This window comes from Anas platyrhynchos, chromosome 2 (assembly GCF_047663525.1).
Source record: "Anas platyrhynchos isolate ZD024472 breed Pekin duck chromosome 2, IASCAAS_PekinDuck_T2T, whole genome shotgun sequence".
Classification (NCBI taxonomy): domain Eukaryota; kingdom Metazoa; phylum Chordata; class Aves; order Anseriformes; family Anatidae; genus Anas; species Anas platyrhynchos.
Genome location: NC_092588.1, coordinates 114096615 through 114113572, shown reverse-complemented (window position 1 = coordinate 114113572; position 16958 = coordinate 114096615). Strand labels below are relative to the sequence as shown.

General features: G+C 39.5%; 2 protein-coding genes across 16 annotated transcripts in view; one reads left to right on the top strand and one right to left on the bottom strand.

Annotated features, from left to right (window-relative positions):
• FYCO1 (FYVE and coiled-coil domain autophagy adaptor 1) overlaps positions 1-16958 on the top strand; it is a 48681-nt gene that overhangs the window by 20553 nt on the left and 11170 nt on the right. For 8 of the 13 annotated variants that reach the window (XM_072033392.1, XM_072033384.1, XM_072033388.1 and 5 more), the window contains 7 exons: positions 427-519; positions 1586-1704; positions 3095-3262; positions 3687-3836; positions 5430-5635; positions 5977-6121; positions 16463-16576. In XM_072033392.1, coding sequence (XP_071889493.1) covers positions 427-519; positions 1586-1704; positions 3095-3262; positions 3687-3836; positions 5430-5635; positions 5977-6121; positions 16463-16576 — 995 coding nt within the window. Of the gene's footprint in view, positions 1-426; positions 520-1585; positions 1705-3094; positions 3263-3686; positions 3837-5429; positions 5636-5976; positions 6122-9725; positions 10438-16462; positions 16577-16958 lie in introns of those variants that run through there. The other 5 variants (XM_027450145.3, XM_072033395.1, XM_072033394.1 and 2 more) reach the window with 2 other exon arrangements.
• Positions 10447-15951, bottom strand: CXCR6 (C-X-C motif chemokine receptor 6). 3 transcript variants are annotated; one of them, XM_013096754.5, is made up of 4 exons: positions 15733-15951; positions 14402-14486; positions 13173-13240; positions 10447-11977 (listed from the first exon to the last, which is right to left on the bottom strand). In XM_013096754.5, the coding sequence occupies exon 4, from the start codon at positions 11952-11954 to the stop codon at positions 10917-10919; it is 1038 nt and encodes a 345-aa protein (XP_012952208.4). In that variant the 5' UTR covers positions 11955-11977; positions 13173-13240; positions 14402-14486; positions 15733-15951; the 3' UTR covers positions 10447-10916. The 3 variants fall into 3 exon arrangements, with proteins under 3 accessions (XP_012952208.4, XP_005016704.4, XP_038030225.2); XM_005016647.6 differs by having other exon boundaries at positions 15759-15951; XM_038174297.2 differs by having other exon boundaries at positions 10447-13240; positions 15759-15951.

The following is a 16958-nucleotide window of genomic DNA, read 5'->3' as shown; positions in this document are numbered from 1 at the left end:
ATTCAGAGATGGCATCTAAGACTGGCAACTAATCAGAGGTCTGTGACACTGGTGGTGTCCAGAAATCTCCATGAGTTTGAAGAAATAGTGTGCGTTCATTTATGTTTTCCTTCCATAAACACTTCTTAAACTTCAGTATAATTTAAGCTCTCCCTCTCTTTTGAGAGAAAGCAAACTGAGCCTTCTTTTTGTTGACAGCTGTAATACCCATAGCAAGTAACAGTAAATTACAGCTAGTCTGCAACCTCAGAGGACTCTTGAAACTATGAGTTAGGTGTCTCTAGCTGTCTGTCACGAGCCTGACAGTGGTGCTGCATTTATCCCTTGCATGGCATTAAGAGCACGCATGATTCATGATTGGGAATTTTGTATGTGAAATGGGGGCGGCTAGAGGAATGCTAACTTCTGGCTCGATCTTTTTGCTAGGCTGCCAGTGAAGAATGTGAGAAAGTAAGAGAGCAACTTGAGGAGCAGAAGCGACAACAGCATGCTGCAGAGGAAGAGATTGCAGATTTACAAGTAGGTGCTCGATCTGGTTAAAAGGCAGAGGTGTTTGTGTCTGCTGGCATTAGTGTTTGTTGTAAGGGAGAAGGAAGGCAGCATTTCTGATGAATGGCTGTGAGTCTAAGAATGCCCTTGAACAAATACAGATGCTAAGGCAAAAATACTTGGCAGCCTAAAGTTAGAGACTGAAACAGAGATTATCAAAAGCACTTTGGACTTGTCCTGCTCTTAAAACTAGTCAGGTTTCATCCAAGACCTGAATATGTATACATTTCTTAAATGGGGGGTACAGGTTTTAAAGGTGTTTGTCTTACGCTCTGCAGGCCCACTCCACAGAGCCACACGTTTGGATCCAGCTATTTTCAGGTTGCCAGGGTCACTGAATCAGAGAACTGATATTGCTGAGAAATAACCTAGCTGGAAAAAAAAAAGAAAAAAGAAAAAAAAAAAACAGGATTTTTGTAATGAATTTCTCTAACAGTTGAGTTAGGAGGGTTGTACTGAGGTGAGAGTAAGGGATCAGGAAAAAAGAAAGTTAAGGTTATTGAACCTGGCCCTGCCTGCTAGCAAATGTACATGAAACTTCAGAGGCTTCAGTGCCTTGAGGACTCAGTTTAGCAGATTGGTCTGCAGAGGCTAGCTAAGAAGGAAGTTTTTGTTTCTATTGTCTTTAGTGTTCCGTATATGAAGAGGACAAAAACTAAGCATTTTCCTCATTTTTATTTCTTCTCTTTTGAAACTTTTAGGTGGTAAAAAAAATGAGTAAGGGGTTATTCTTTCACCATTATCTTTGAGAGATTTTCCTTAATACAGAGACAAAAGTTTAAATGACAGAATAATAAGAATTACAGGCTGTGCTTAATACAGTCTTACTTTCAAGTTTATCCCTTATTCAATGTGACAGAAGTAATCAATCACTAGTATACCAATAGTTAGTGTCTGCTTATACAATAATATCTTAATTGATGGTATGGCTTTAACTGACTTCTTTAAAGCATTGCTTAGTTGTTTTGGTGTTTGTCCAATGCTAGGCAAAGTGTTGTTTTTACATGTAAGTAAAAAAAGTAAAATATTTCTCTAGGCTGAGAACACAAGTTTGTCTAGAAAACTGGATGAAGTAAGAGAGCAGCTGTCTGAATCAGAATCTGCCCGGCTTCAGAAGGAAGAAGAGGTGACATCTCTGAGAGAGCTCTTGGAAAGGTGGGAGTTTGGCTTCTTTTATACAAATTGTTAGTTGAAAGCCAAGCAGGGCCGATAATCAAAGCATACCGAAAATTGCTGTGGTATATGAAGTAGCATTTACCCCAGGGTTTATATAGGGGAAATAGTGCATGGGCACTATTGACATTTAAGACAAGAAGTATGTAAATTATACAGCACACATGAATGCAAGGTTTAGGTTTCAATACTTCACTAATTCAGTCAATGACGTAAATTCATTGTCCCTCTTCCTTTATGAAACTGTAAGACATTTCATAAACTTCTTTTATCTTGTAGGTTAGTCACAAAATTAAAATACCAGTATTGTTCCTTTTTTTTTTTTTTTTTAATAAGGATTGAAAAATTTGCACTTTCTGATGGTTTCTTTTTCTTTCCTGTCCGTGATGTTTCAGGGACACAGTAAGAATTATTAAAATGGGACGACATCCTGCATGTCTTATTTTGGCAGATTTCTCAGCAGTTTTAAGCATCTAACGGGCTATGTTTCCAAGGTCTGTAATTTTGGTGCTGTGTGTCGTGTATTATCTGGCAGTCCAAAATAGATCTTAGCTTGGACACACAGACTACTGATGGGTTAACCAAAGCCTATGTATTTTTATATTTTTATGCTGATACCATCTGTCTTTGTGGGAAGACTGGTGATTCTTGATCTGTGATGGAATCTGTCAGTACAAAACTCATCAAGATACTTGAATTCAGCTGAATTGACTGAGTGTTTAGACCAGCTCAACCCATTGTGTTGTGTTCCCGTAGCAGTTTTGATCCATTGCTAGGACTAAGTACTGAACTTACTATATCATCAAGCCGTGACCTACATTCCGTGACCCTTTCTGGGGGCACTTCTTTCCACTGACTACGGACTACGCAGTGAACTGAATTGTCATAACCTTCAGGTTTTGAATTTTGTCTGTGTTAGAAGACTATACTGAAAAACTGTTTTGCTTCCCTTGTGTAAACATGAAGGCTATAGACAAGTACGAGTTAAATGGCCCTTCCGAGCACAACCTGCAAATACTGGGCAACCTGTGGCTATAGGGCCCTGCCTGTTTAGCTCAGCTTGCAGATTCTAATGATTTTAGCTTCAAAGAACACGAATTTTATTCCCAATTTGGCAGCCATCATAAGCTTTGCTACAAGCAGGGCATCCTATAAGTTGCTGATTGCTAACAGTTTTCACTGGATAACAGATCTGTGTGCACTGTCAGTGATGCAGAAAGCTGGGGAAATTCTGGCTTTAAAAAATAAGCACACTGAGAACAATTTCACTGAAACTACGTGCTTATAAAATGGAGGACCCCTTTATTCGATGGGGAGGACTTGAATACGTATGAACTAAAAAAGATTTTTAATTGCCTTTGTATTTGATCAGGACCCAAAAGGAAGCTGATGAAGCAAGAGAGCAGGCCCTGGACTACAGTGAGAAGCTCAGCAAGGTGGCAGCAGACAAAGACAGCAGTGACCAGAAATTGTTTGCTGAGCTGGACGACCTGACAAGAACAAAACAGTTCCTTGAAGAACGCTTAATAGAACTTATCAGGTTGGCATCAAAATAAATAGCAAACAGAAATTAAAACCTTAGTTTAGGATTTTAAGGGGTACTGCCTAAATGTTTCACTCTTGTTTTCCTGATTTGATGATGAAGATAATGGCCAGGTTCATAAGCAGCTGAAATTCTGCATTTCTTTAATGCAGTCAAAAATATAATACCCAATATGATCTCTTTAATTACCTGTCTTGTTTGCAAAAATGTGTAGTTCTCTGCATGGCATGCATTTTTCTCCCCCCCCTTCCCGTGTATTTCAGTAGGTTTCTTGATCTATCTTTATTCCTGAAAGCTCTTCAGAAATTACAGAAAAGCTATTTTTGGTGATGAAGCTTTCACCAACATTCAAATTGAGGTTGGCTAACAGTAAACACTGATAATTTGTATGATTTTAATTTCTCTAACTGTCTCTCTGTAGAGATAAGGATGCTTTGTGGCAAAAATCAGATGCTCTCGAGTTCCAGCAGAAGCTTAGTGCAGAGCAAAGGTGGCAGGGGGACACAGAGGTTAACCATTGCCTGGACTGCCAGAGAGAATTCTCATGGATGGTGCGTCGACACCACTGCAGGTCAGTTTGTTGAACTCTTACGCTGTTCAAAAGCAAAACCCAATATGATTGTTTACACAGATGAAATGCTTTTTAAAATTCATAATTCATTTGTCAAAATCGTAGATAGAAGACCTTGCAGAGCCTGAAAGAACATGAGCTCACAAAGGGATAAGAGACATTATAATGGAAGTGTCTCTTGACGTGTTAAGACAAAGATCTAGATGCAAGCTTTGACTTGGAGAGTCTATCAGTTTCTGATTTCTGGAAGCAAAGATAATCATACCCTACATACAGTATATCTTATAATCTTTCCTCAAACTGACTACCGACTACTTGCTGCTGCTGACCGTTGTCAGAATTATTGACTAGGTGGACATTTATCTCACCCACTGTGAAACTAAATCTGTTCTTATGAACAACATTCAGATTTTTTAATATTTCACAGGGCTGGAAGGACTGTGTTTTTAATACATTTATTATGCACTGCTCTGTGCATGCTGTAAATAACATTCAGTAAGATGGTTTTGTAATGTGAGAAAAGTATTCCAGTACAAATCCAATATGCTGTGCAATTATAGATTTGATTACTTAAACTAGACACATTCAGAGATAATTACCAATTGGATAGGAATCTTCTAAAAAAAAGTTCATATTCAATTATTTCCTATACAGCTAGCCTGGAGCTATAAGTTACCTGCTCTCGATTTATTCAAATATATTTAAGTTGATGCATTTCAGGGTCTCTGTGCTATGTTTGTTTTTGTTCTTTGCTATTCTTTATCCTCACAACCTGATTCATCATCTAAGGTGCGTAGGACTGGGACTGTTACAACTGCATGTTAATGTAGGAACATTCAGTAGTGATTAGTGAATAGTTAAGTCATTTCCAGTAATAAGTTTCAAATTACTCATTTCTACTAAAACCTGTGAAACCTCCAGGTGTTTTGCCAGTACCTATTAAAGAGTTAAATGATTCTAAAAAACAAAGCCACCAAGACTTCATAAATGACAATCATCCCTGCTGGCTACTTTTCTTCATGAAAATCTTAATATGTTCATTAGTTGACAGGTTTAATGTTGATGGACTGCAGAATGGGGAGGGCAAGAGGGATGAATGTGCAATGTTGTGTGTCCAGTATTGTCTCTTCTTCCCTGGAAGAAGGAAAGAGGGAAGTTGGCAAAGTAGAGACATACAGACATTCTTACACTCTTCCAACTATATAGATTTCTGCTCTGAGCATGAGATTTAGCCTTTCTAATATGATTAAAGGCAGTTGCTTCATATATGAATTTTTTATTTGCATTGCATAATTGTGGATATTTATTTTTAAATGTATTTTTGGTAGTATTTTTATGTTTGTTTGTTGTGTGTTGTTTTTTTTCTGGCTTAAGGCAGCAAAATTGAATGTGCATTTCTGTCCTCTATTTGTCAAGAAAACTTCCTTCACCTCAGAAAGCATCACAGACTGCAGCATAAGTTGTGTCGTGGATGTGGCATTTGGGCTTTTCCAAGCAGCAAGACCATTATGACAAAGCCCGTCTGTGCCATTAGTTGTGTTCTACCTCTGTGTGGTAACCATTCTAACACCTTTGGTTTTGAATCATTTCTAGAATGTGTGGTCGCATTTTCTGCTACTATTGCTGCAACAACTACATGGTGACAAAACCTGGTGGGAAGAAGGAGCGTTGCTGCAGAGCTTGCTTTAGTAAGCCCAGAGTGATCGTGGACAATACAGATGACTCTGGATCCAGTGTCAACCAGGAAGGATCCCCAGGTTCATTGGAATCACCACTGTCGCCCGAAGAGAGGGCTTTTGGTTAGTGTGGTTTTTGCTTGCCGCTGAGAAGTAGGCTTCTTAGACATTCTCCAGGAAACCGCATGGTCAGCTCCATCTCCAAGGGCCTGCATGTTCACAGAGTGTTTTCAGGATGGTATTGGTCCCATCTCAGTGTTTAATTGGTATTGACAGAAATCTGCGTGTGTTAAACAGGTGTCGGTCAGCCTGAGGATTTCAATTGGTTCTTAGAAGTTACCTAATGCTTCTGTAAGGAGAGGAATGGCCCAGTCATCCCCCTTAAGGGTTTCGCTTGTTTGTTTGTTTTACACACAACCAGCTAATATTACTAATGTTTCTTTTCATGTCCTTTTATGGCACAGTTGCAAGTGAAGCCTCTAAACCACCAGACGATGCAGCGTTTGATATAATCACGGATGAGGAGTTGTGCCAAGTACAAGAATCAGACTCACTCCACAGTGAAAGTCAGATGGAGAGAGACTCTCTGGATCAAAGCGTGACAGATCTGTGAGTAAACACTGTTTCATGGAGAGGGGACTCTTCTGGATTTTGGTTGGTGGTTGTTTTTTTGCCATTCAGTGGAGGTAGCCAACCCCTGCATAGGGAGAGGACCCTTCTGTTCCCAGCCACATGTTCAGTAGACCAACACAAGATGATTTTGGCCCATTTGCACAGTCAGCATCAAATCTAGTAAATCCAAACAGCTCTGTCATCGCCCTCTACCTGCTTCTCCGCGGCACAGAGGAACAGTCCAGTTCTGTGCTGTCACAGGCCATCTGTCACTGTTAAAATCAATTTGTAGGCCCAAATGGATCACTGGTCATTCACACTTAATTTACAGTAGGGGATAAATGATACTGTCTATCAAAGTTACCATTACTTAATATCAAGAGAATCTGGGGCGTGGGGGGAAAATAAGGAAAGATCTGCCATTTTCTGTGACACATTTCATTGACCTGAGTATAAAATAAGTGGTCTGTCTCTGTAGGATTCCTTACAACTTTAAAGATACAGCTTAGAGAAAAGGAAAAGAACTAGAAATGCATAGTTAAATCTGGCATAAGTTCTTCTTTTCCATAAGAAAATAAGATGAAATGCAGGTTTCAATCACAATGAAGAGGAGCTAAGGCTAAGTATCTGGTTTGAAAACTATATAGTAGTACTATAGCTTGATGCATATCCATGCTTATAGAAAGTGTTGTTTTGCTATCATTCAAATATTTTCAAGTATTCTTGAAAAATTCAATTTTGTAAAATACATTATCTTTCAAAAATGAACATTTTTGCTAATACTTTTTTCTTGAAAAAGCTGCATCTTTTATATATTTGAGAAAGGAAACAAAACAGACCATTTTCACCTAAGTTTGTACTTGTTTTGCTTCTGAGCAGAAAAATCAGTGTGATAAATCTAAATGCTAAACAGTGAATAGCCACAGAGTAACCAGCTTGCTGCTGAGAAAGCAGAGCTAGACTTTTTTGCCCCTAGCAGAGCCATTTCCGGCGTAAACCACAGTGACTTGCTATTTAGTAGAAGCAGAATGAACAGAGTTGTTTGTTTGGAAAGCAACCTTTTCAAAATTCTTCACTTTTATTTCTTGGTAAGTAAGTTCTGTGTATTCCACCTATTTTGTATACCATCCACGCTGACAGTACATTCCATTCATGTTCACCACACGTCGGGCAGACATGAATGAACTGAGCTTCACAGTGCTCTTGTGAAGTTAGCAGTACATTTGCTTTGCAAAGGGGCAGTTTGTAGTGAAAGGGTTTTGTCTCTTTGTTAGATTGTTTGTAAGAAGATTAAAAAATGTGTCATGTGCAACTTCTCTGTATTAGAGACCTGTGAGATTTCATGCTGTCTTCAGAAAAGGTGTCACTAGTGAGTTAGCTTGGGAGAATACAAGCAGGAGAAAAGAAATGAGTTCCTGTGACTGTTTTTTTTTTCAGTGTGGGACTGGACTGGATTCTTCTTGTCCCACAGTGTATTCAGGGTGAAAGGAAGGATTACCACTAACACTGGAAGACTGTTCTTGAAGGGTTCCCATGCAACATGCAAATTTATAAAGGCTGCCCATCTCCCATTGTTCACAAATTATAGTCAGAAAAGCTAGGAAGTAGTGTTTAATCCTTCAGTTTTATTAGTATTGTGAGCAGTGGGGAGCCTCCTAGTATTGTCATACTTTTGGCTTGAGACATACTTTGCGGAGAATGCAGACTACACCTGCCCACCCCCAGCACCGTTTGGGACATTTGGTAGGTCTCAGGGGCACGAACACTGACTTGGTAGCAGGATGGCCTTCTTACACAGTGGATCACTTAAACTTCTTGTGATGATTTTGTGGTTTTGTGTTACGGCACAGATGCAAAAACTGATACGTGAGTGTGATGATTGTGTGGCACCTGTGGTATATGCTGAAGAGAAAAAGAGACCAGCATTGACTATGACAGCCCAGAAGTTTTCTCGTTTTGTTTCTGTGGTGAAGAGTTTACAGGTACCCAAAGCCCAAGTTCACAGGACATGAGCAGATAAGGCAGCATCGGCCACTACAATGAACCTAAACAAAAGTTCAGCTAACCCTCCCTCCGTTCTTTGACAGCAGTCCATAGCAGATGTACTGATCATTTCCCAGTCTGTTTTCTCCCACCTGCCAAGGATCTGCAGGCCAAGGACTTTCTGAGCTACTGGTTTCAGTGCTGCAGATCTCTTGGCCATACTGGACAGGTGGACCACCTCGACCTTTGATTTTATTTTTTCAGTGTCCAGATAAATGGGGTCTCATTCCTATTTGTAGACTTAGGGTAGTCTTGAAGTATAAATAATTATCCACCGTCATGCCAATAATGTTCTCTTTGCATGAAATTGAATATATGAGGTAGAATTTGCTTTGATGTTGTGCCTGGGGAAGATGCAAAGAATTCAAGATCGTGCTTGTTGGACCCATGTTTGAGGGTTGCATACAAAAAACAAGTTACCAGGCCAGCTATACTTTTTTTTTTTTTTTTTTTTTTTTTGTTGCCAGAGATTAGAGTTAATTGTAACAGCTATAAAAGGGGAGGAGACAAGGGAGGAGGAGGGAAGGGAGACTGGCTGGTCCAAACTGACTGAGAGAAGATCTGCAATAGGCATGCTCTGTTGACAGAGTTTCTTATGTCTGTATCAGGTGCCTGCACCAGGTTTTGGCAACTGACTGCAGACTGCGTGTCTGCATCAGGTTTTAGCGATGACCTTACCTTTTTCTGGGTTCAGATCCTTCCTGAACTGGAAATGGGAGCCGGTGCAGTGAATTGTCTTAAAAGATGCTGTCTTTTCTATTTGTTTCTCTTTTGCTTTCTGTGGTGCTGTTCTCGTTTTAACTTGCTCTCTTTTCTTAGCCCTGCATCTGTATTTTTTCCTTTGAAATGACACAAAATGACTACAGTAGCACTATTTCTTAACAGCAAATTTTGAAAGACTGTCTTTTTTGACACAAGTCAGTTCAGAACCAAATAAAACTCATCTTGTTCGTGAGCTGCACAGATGTGTGGCACAGCAAGAGGCATGGTTACCAGCATAACTCTGCCTGGCCTTGAGGCAGACCTCCTTACAGTGAGCAGTTGTGCAATTGTTTCACAGTTTTGGTTCTGTTACATAAATTTGGAGCAACCTGATTGAAAATTTAATGTGAGAAGCTGAGATAAGTTGTACTATTGTGGTAGATCCTGCTACTTTGAGGGTAGCATGGGTTCTCTTTTGAAGTGTTGTATTTTAAACTCTTTTATTTTAAAGAGTTAAGTGTTCAGTGTTCACAGTTGCAGATTGTGCCATAAAACACGGGTCAGGATCATGTATAGCACTTGGTCAAAGTCCCCAGAGTAATCCAAATCACTCTGTTTCCTTTCCAATGTATTGCTGAAATAACATGCCTGGGATCAACACTGTAGTAGCAGGACCAAGACCATAGACAGTATTTTTTTAAAAATACCACTACCCTGGTGTGGTTACAATGAGTTTGTTCACACCTTGGTACTGCATGTTGTAGAAAGGACATCTCAGCCTGTTTGCACTGTGGTTGCTTTGTTTTGGATTCTTTCTTTTAATGACTCATAACATTCTTTCCTGACCTAATTACAGCTCATGTGACTGTGCAGGGTGCCAGCATAGCCAGAAGGGGCAACTGCATACAGTCTGAATCCCTTGGGCAGAGCCAGCTGAGAAGAACGGGGACAGGAGCACCTCTCAAAGCCTGCCTTGGAGCTGCACGTTGAGATAGCAGCTTTACTTGCCACCTAGTTCCTTCCTACTTCTGTTTTTGAAGATTCTGCGCCATTTTAGTGTGTAAGAAACAAGGGACTGTGTAGAAAGCAAGGGATTGCCTAAGAGATGTTTTCTAGGTGAAGGTGACATGGATGCGATGGTGCTGATAAGGGTCAGGTGCCACCGAGCTGCAGTGATCTGGTAGAAGGGACTGAGTGTTAATGAGGAGAAAAGGAGCATCCAGAATGAAAATGGTTACTGCCAGAATGGTTTGAAACAGGTCAAAACTGGTGTTTCAAAGCTATAAGGCAAAGGACTTGATACCCTTGAGCTGGACCCGTCCCTGACTTCATCATAGACAAGCCACAGCCGCTCCTCTCCACCATCCCTCCTTGTTTTCACCTGTTTTAGTCTCCAGCTCTGCTCACAGAGCAGAGACCTGATATTTGATGGAAGGTAGATGAATATGCTGCTTTACTACCAAAATTTTAGATGACCACTAAAGGAACAGGAATGTGTGTAGAGGCCTTCTCCCAAATGGAAAAAATACCCCCCCCAAAAATAAAACAACAAAAAATCATACATGAAACACGTCACGAATATGTATGTGTGTTTAATCCAAGAGTTTTCATGAAATGAATCATATCAACTAAAATCCATAACATCTTTGAAACAAAATATCATAAATGCTTTTGTTAACAAACACCTTTCCTGAAAAACCAGCAGGCAAAAGGTTTGGTGAATGTCTCCAGGCCCTCTGGAGTCATGAGGTCCAAGCTGGCTTCATGTTGAGAACTGAGTTTTGTCTTACTGTGTCCACTACCTTTTGGAAACTTCTGCACAGTTGAGTCAGGTCCCAGCTTTGCATTAGGATCAGCTCTGACCAGGAAAAGCAGGAGGCAGTGAAGTGTGATGCTTTCAGTTATGCTGGCCTAAAGCAGATTGCAGTGTCCTTACTAATGGGGCAGCATTTCTTCTTTCAAGGAGGCTACCTATCTCAGTTTTAAAAAATAAAATAATAATAATAATAAAAAAGCTGTAAATAGTTGCCATGTTCTCTGGACAGTTTTACAGAGGGTACATGCTTGTCACATCTGCATTATTTGAGACAGTATAAGTTTTAGAGCCTTCGTCTTCAGTGGTGTGCCACTGTCTAACAGCAACTTGCTGTTTAAAGCACCTTGAGCTTTTAATAATTTTCTGGAAGTTCTTCCTGAATTTCACCCCCATGAAGAAATACATAACAGGGTTAAGACAGCCGTGGAAATAAGCAAGGGCTTCTGTTATAACAATGGCGTAGTCAAAGTTGCTGTCCAAGTTGAAGCTCCAGTCGATGATCTTCATCAGTCTCAAGAAAGTGTAGGGTGACTGGGTAAGAATAAATATGGCCACTACAGAAAATATTTTTTTTAGAGATTTGTTCTTTTGGAAGTTCCTGGCATGCAGTAAGGTTTTAATAATTAGGGAGTAGCAGATGATCATGGTTAGCATGGGAATAAAGTAACCAAGGGTCACTTGAATAACTTCAAGAACCAATTCTACGTGGTGGTCTGGGTATTTTTCCAGGCATATTGTCTTATCAATAGTAAACACATCACTAAAAATAAGCTGTGGTGTGGCAAATGCTACTGAAATCACCCAGATCAAGCCGCAGATTAATTTGCCCCATTTCAGTCGTTTGGTTTGACTCATATGTGCTTTGGTGGCAAAAGTAATAGAAATAAGCCTGTCAAAGGTGATAGACGTTAGAGTTAACATTGAAGTGTACAAGTTCAGATTGTACAGGCCCCGTATAATTCGACATGTCACAGTGCCAAAAATCCACTCCTGAGCAGCAGAATAGGCCCAGAATGGCAGCGTCCAAAGGAAGATCCAATCAGCTATAGCCAGGTTCAACAAAAATATATCTGTCAGTGTCTTCAGTTTCTCATAGAAGACCAGTATGATAAAGACCAGAGCATTTCCTGCTAGCCCAAAGATAAAAACAAACGAATACACACAGGGCAGAAAGATAGTTATAAATGTGTAAAAATTCTCAATTCCGTTTTCATTGGGATCAATGGCTGAGAAGTTATAATAAAAGGTAACAGCATCTGCAGTTGCCATGTTGCCTCCTTTTTAAAGGCAGCCTGTAAGGAGACACATTGAGATTTGTTTACTTGGCAAGTAATTAAATCCTAATGCACCAGGAGACAAAGTCCCAAGTGTCTAACAGAGAAGAGCTGTAGTAAGGCATCCACCACAGACAAAAGCAAATAAATAAATTTGCTGAAGACAATTGTCTTGACAGTCAAGACCCAAAGTGCCACCACATCTGTTTCCCTTCTCAAATGAGTTAGTGATTTACGTGGAGGATTTTCACTGATGTCTCCCCCGTTTGATTTCAGTCAGTCTGTTTCAGACATTTATATTGTTGTCATAGGAGCGACCACTGATCTGTAAACCCCCGCATCCACACCCTGCCACTAGGCGTGGTGCAGTAAAACAGCCTGAGCTCTCCAAGGCAAGAGTCTGGCTTCTGCCATGGCAGTTAGGTAAAACTAATGGACGTAACAGCCAGACTTAGAACAGCCTGACTACATCTTGCCATTGCTATTCATGGGATTGCATTACTTTTTCTTTCTGTTTTTTTTTTTTTTTTAATTATATTTTTATTACCTGAAAGTTTGGCGATTGTTTAACACAACTATTTTTTCATGCCAGAATTGTATTGCTCATTGCTTGTTTCTTAGAAAAACGATTTGGACATATTCTCAGAAGGTAGGAACTGTACCAGGCTACAATAAAAGACCACAGATAGTACCCCACACCCAGGGGGGCCAGTGCCAGCACTGGGTTAGTGCAGAAGAGTCACACATCCTTTGTGAAACATGTTAATAGGGCTTTTCAATATTTTGCCTAAGGTTAAATATCCTCTCTCTTAAGCTGCAAAGAGTATGTTTCTGTGAGACTAATCCTACTACAAGATACTACTCAGCATAAGGGTAGCAGAATTCACCTCTGAATCATTTAGAATGGCAGGATGGCTCTTCCTGTGTGAGTTATAATGTGCAGCAGATTGAATGTCATCCAAAAAAATGTGTGGGGCTTTTTTTTTTGCTCAGCCCCAGATGTGGGGCTGAGCAGCAGGGCCAACACAGTCTGTCAGTCACCAGAGAAGTCCTATAAGACTGCGTGTCCCTTTGAAAAGTTACCATCTCTTTGTAAAGTGCCTTACTTAGCCAAGCCTGAGATGAAGCTAACCAGCAAAAGTAAGTTAGGCTCAACAACATTAAAGCAACGCATTCTGAAAGAAATGGAAGCATTTTGTTTGACTTTACGTACTCTTTGAAACAGCTGTCAGCTGATGTTTCTTGCCTCTTTCTTCTGAAGGAAATGTGTTTTCCTCTAAGCTGAAACAAAGAGATTACCACGTTACATAGTTTGACAACGTAACATTACATCAGTAGCCCTACCTAGTTGTACACCTTTCTGGTGTCCAAGCTTACTGGAAATTCACCTTTGGGAGAGCCTTACTGACTCCCTCAAAAGAAGCAATTTTAATACCTGCTTTTAATCCATAATTGTTTTTACTATAGTAGAATGCAGTATTTACCTTCTGGACAGACCAAAATCCTTCAAATTTTATTTTTTTTTTTTTATTACAATTTTGTTCTTCACAGGAATGTCCAAATTCAGGCGGTAATACCCTAATTTGGTTTTGGTGAAAGCAAATGGGAATTTTACTGTGGATTTCACATGGAAGCCAGGCTTGGATAATTTTTAAGTGGCAACTCTGAAGAATTTTCTTATGTACAAATGGTAGACCGTTCTGATATCCTGTTTCCCCTACATACTGTCTTTGCACTGACATAAGCAGATTTGTATACTGATGGAGAAAAGAAAGTTGCAGCAAGGATCCTTCTAAACTGAAAGTGTTTTTTTAGCATGTCACACACTTTACATTCCTCAGCACAGGAATGTAAAGTGTGTGACCCTAAACTTAGGGTGTATGGATCATATTCTGGGAAAGAGGTGAGGTGACTGACACCATCAAACAGATAGCAAAAGCTTATGGGAGTCCTTGAAAGTGACCTGTCAACTGATATTATATAATTATTTTTTTTTATATGTGATCTTAAAGGCTTTAGTGTTCTTTCTTTTCCTTCCTCTCCTGGCTGGATGTAGCTATTTAAGTTCCTTTTTGGTTTGATATCAGAAGAAATGAGTCTGAAGTGTCTGATTGAATATGAACCCCTCTTTAAAAAAATAGAAAGTCCTACATGCATAAAAATAGGTTATTTATTTATTTGTTTGTTTAATAAGCTCAATAAGGAGCTCAGAAAGAGATAGTAAAGCTGAAAACTTTTTAGTCTCAACTGTTGTGTTTCAGACAAGCTGCTGTTACAGTTCAGAGTTGTTCAATATTTGTGCCTTAAAGGCTGATCCTGCATTATGAGGCTGAACAGCTTCTGGATCAGCTGACTACCTCTGTCAAGTATTTTCACATTGAAAATATGCTGCAAGTGTGATAAACAGGTGCAGAAATTAGAAATGAAGGGGAAGATCCTTACCTTCTGCAGAAGACCAGCCTCTCCAGTCCACTAAAACAATGACCAGTAAGCTTTTTTCTTTTTTTCTTTTTCCAGTGAATGGTAACTGTTAAAAGAAAGAAAGTACAATTTCCATTTTAAAAAGTTTTCATTTATTCATGATTCATTATTATTATACCTGATGCTTTTCTAGCCAGAAGCTCTTACACTATTCTGCTTTTATCCTCATACAACTGAGTTAAAATCTGCATTGTTTTGTCTCAAACTTCAGAGTTGCTCTGCCTTGTCAGACTGTTCATGGACTTATTCCAGCTTTTTTCAAAAGAAGGAACAGAAGTAATATTTCTACCTGAACTCAGATAGTGGGAAAGCATTGTGTAAGGTAAACAGGAAGGAGGAAGAACAGAATGCTGTGATCAGGAGAATTTTGAGCAAGATAAGTTTATTTGCAGGAAAATGTTAGAATGTGTAATGGACTGAAATTAGGTTCTAAAAAGATATAGAATTTTAAATGAAGCTTAAATTGCACAAGAACAACATCATGGTAAGAGAAATGAATTGAAGAAAGCTGCGCAGTATCCAGTATGTTAATACAGGTTTTACCTTGAGATCTGGTTCGTTTAGAATTAGCTGTCAAAATAATGAAATGGAAATTCAGGAAAGTAATGGTGAGCAAGAACATGCTATTCCGGTTTGCTCCGGCATGGATAGTTCTCATCCTGTCACCAGAAGAAGGGTGTTTATAATCTCCAGGACACTGGGAATTCAGAGTACATGGATTTGGTTATAGCAGGAGCTGGTAGTCTGTGTTACAGTGGTGCTTTTGTTTTGTTTTGTCTTCGTTTGTTTGTTGTTTATTTGTTTTCCCATTTGGTTAAATAATGCTCATCAACATCATTTAATTTTACCTTGCTTAAAAATGAACCAATTTCATTGCAAAAGGGTTTTGAGGTTGTAATCAGAAAAGGTGAAATTATCTCATGTATGTATTTGTTGGGAAAGAGAAGCAGTTTTCAAGCAAATATAAGTAGGAAAAATAGATTCTGGAGCATAAATGAAAATGAGATGATTAATACAAATATCATCTAAGTTCCAGCTATCCAAAAATTGTCTAAAGGACTTTTTCAAAAGCTAACAAGTGTAAATGAAAAAGCTGCTGCAGGAAAAAAGCATCAGAAAAGATTTAATAACAAAACTAAAATGCAATATCAGTATCTCCAACACTTTGAATATAATCCCACCATTTCTCTTTGATTTTGCATATCAAATCAGACATCTATTAATCTAACAAAATCTTTCAAGTTTGAATCTTTTAAATGCTAAAGCTGTATTTTTACTGTCTACCTGTTTACCTGAAGTCGAGAAAACAGTCACTTACTAAACAGTGTCACATCTTGGCGATACGCAGCTGTCATATCTTGCAGAGGAAGTCAGAAGCCAGCAGTTTGCTTTATTTATCAGCGCTAAATCTGTGTAGCTGTGTCACAGCTTTCGTAGCTGTTGACCAAAGCAACGTGATGTGAAGTTACTGCTTTGTTTTTGAGGCACATCCTTGAGTGATGCAACTGCAGGTACGGTAATATGAACGTGCGGTGATCTCAAGATCCAGTTCAAAATATCTGTGTTTTCATTAACCTGTGGCCTTTCTATTGAAATGACCGGAATCAAATGATGTATTTTTCAAAAAATATTTGCAGACTTAAAACTTAATCTGCATGTACCACTTTCCTGTTTTGACTACTTGTGTACTTTATGAGAGCTATTGGAAAATACTAGGTTTTCCATTTTTTTTCTAGGCTTTGTATATTTTTCTGGAAAAAAAAATATTCCAGTGCCTTTTTTTTTTCTCTTTTATTTTTGCATCTGAGATGAGTAGAGCAGAGATGCACAGAAATACATTGTGTTGGTGGCCATCCCCAAGTGAGTCTTTGACCTCTAAGGCAGTCTTGTTCCTGGTTAACGTTAATGCATGTGCTAAATTTTCTTTCAGAGACAACAAAAAAGCTGGGAGGGCCTCTGTATGTTTAAAAAGGAGATGGAAGGAGCCCACCCTATGCAAGGGTGACTCTTTTTCACTTGCAGAGGTAGAATTGACTTACAGCCTGGGGGTACAAGACCTGGGAGAGAAATAGTTGTGAGGAGGTCCTGGAGAGGGTGCAGAGAAGCAGAGGTGCCTGGGCGATGCCACTGGATGAGGTGATAACTCTGCTCTTGTTTGTCCCTTCTGTGATTAGGGACAGCTCTGTGCACTCCTTGTAACCAAGCTACAAGCCTGGCCTCTGCCACAGCTCTGCATGAGCCGTATCTTTCATTTGGCCTTTCCTGTGGTATTCTTTCCTAGATAAGAAGCCTGCACATGCCGTAAAGCAAAACTCTGCATTGTATGCGACATTCCAGGTGGTTTCCTAGATGTGTTTCCAAGGTGCATTTATCAGCTGTGCTTGCTTCCTTAGCGAGCCTCACTGCTCTTGGTAAACTTTGCAGACTCATCTTCAGAAGCAGTGCTCAGTGTAGAAAAGTTGTAGCCTTTGTCATGGACAGATTCTGCCAGAGAGGGAGGCAGTGTGCAGAAAAAACA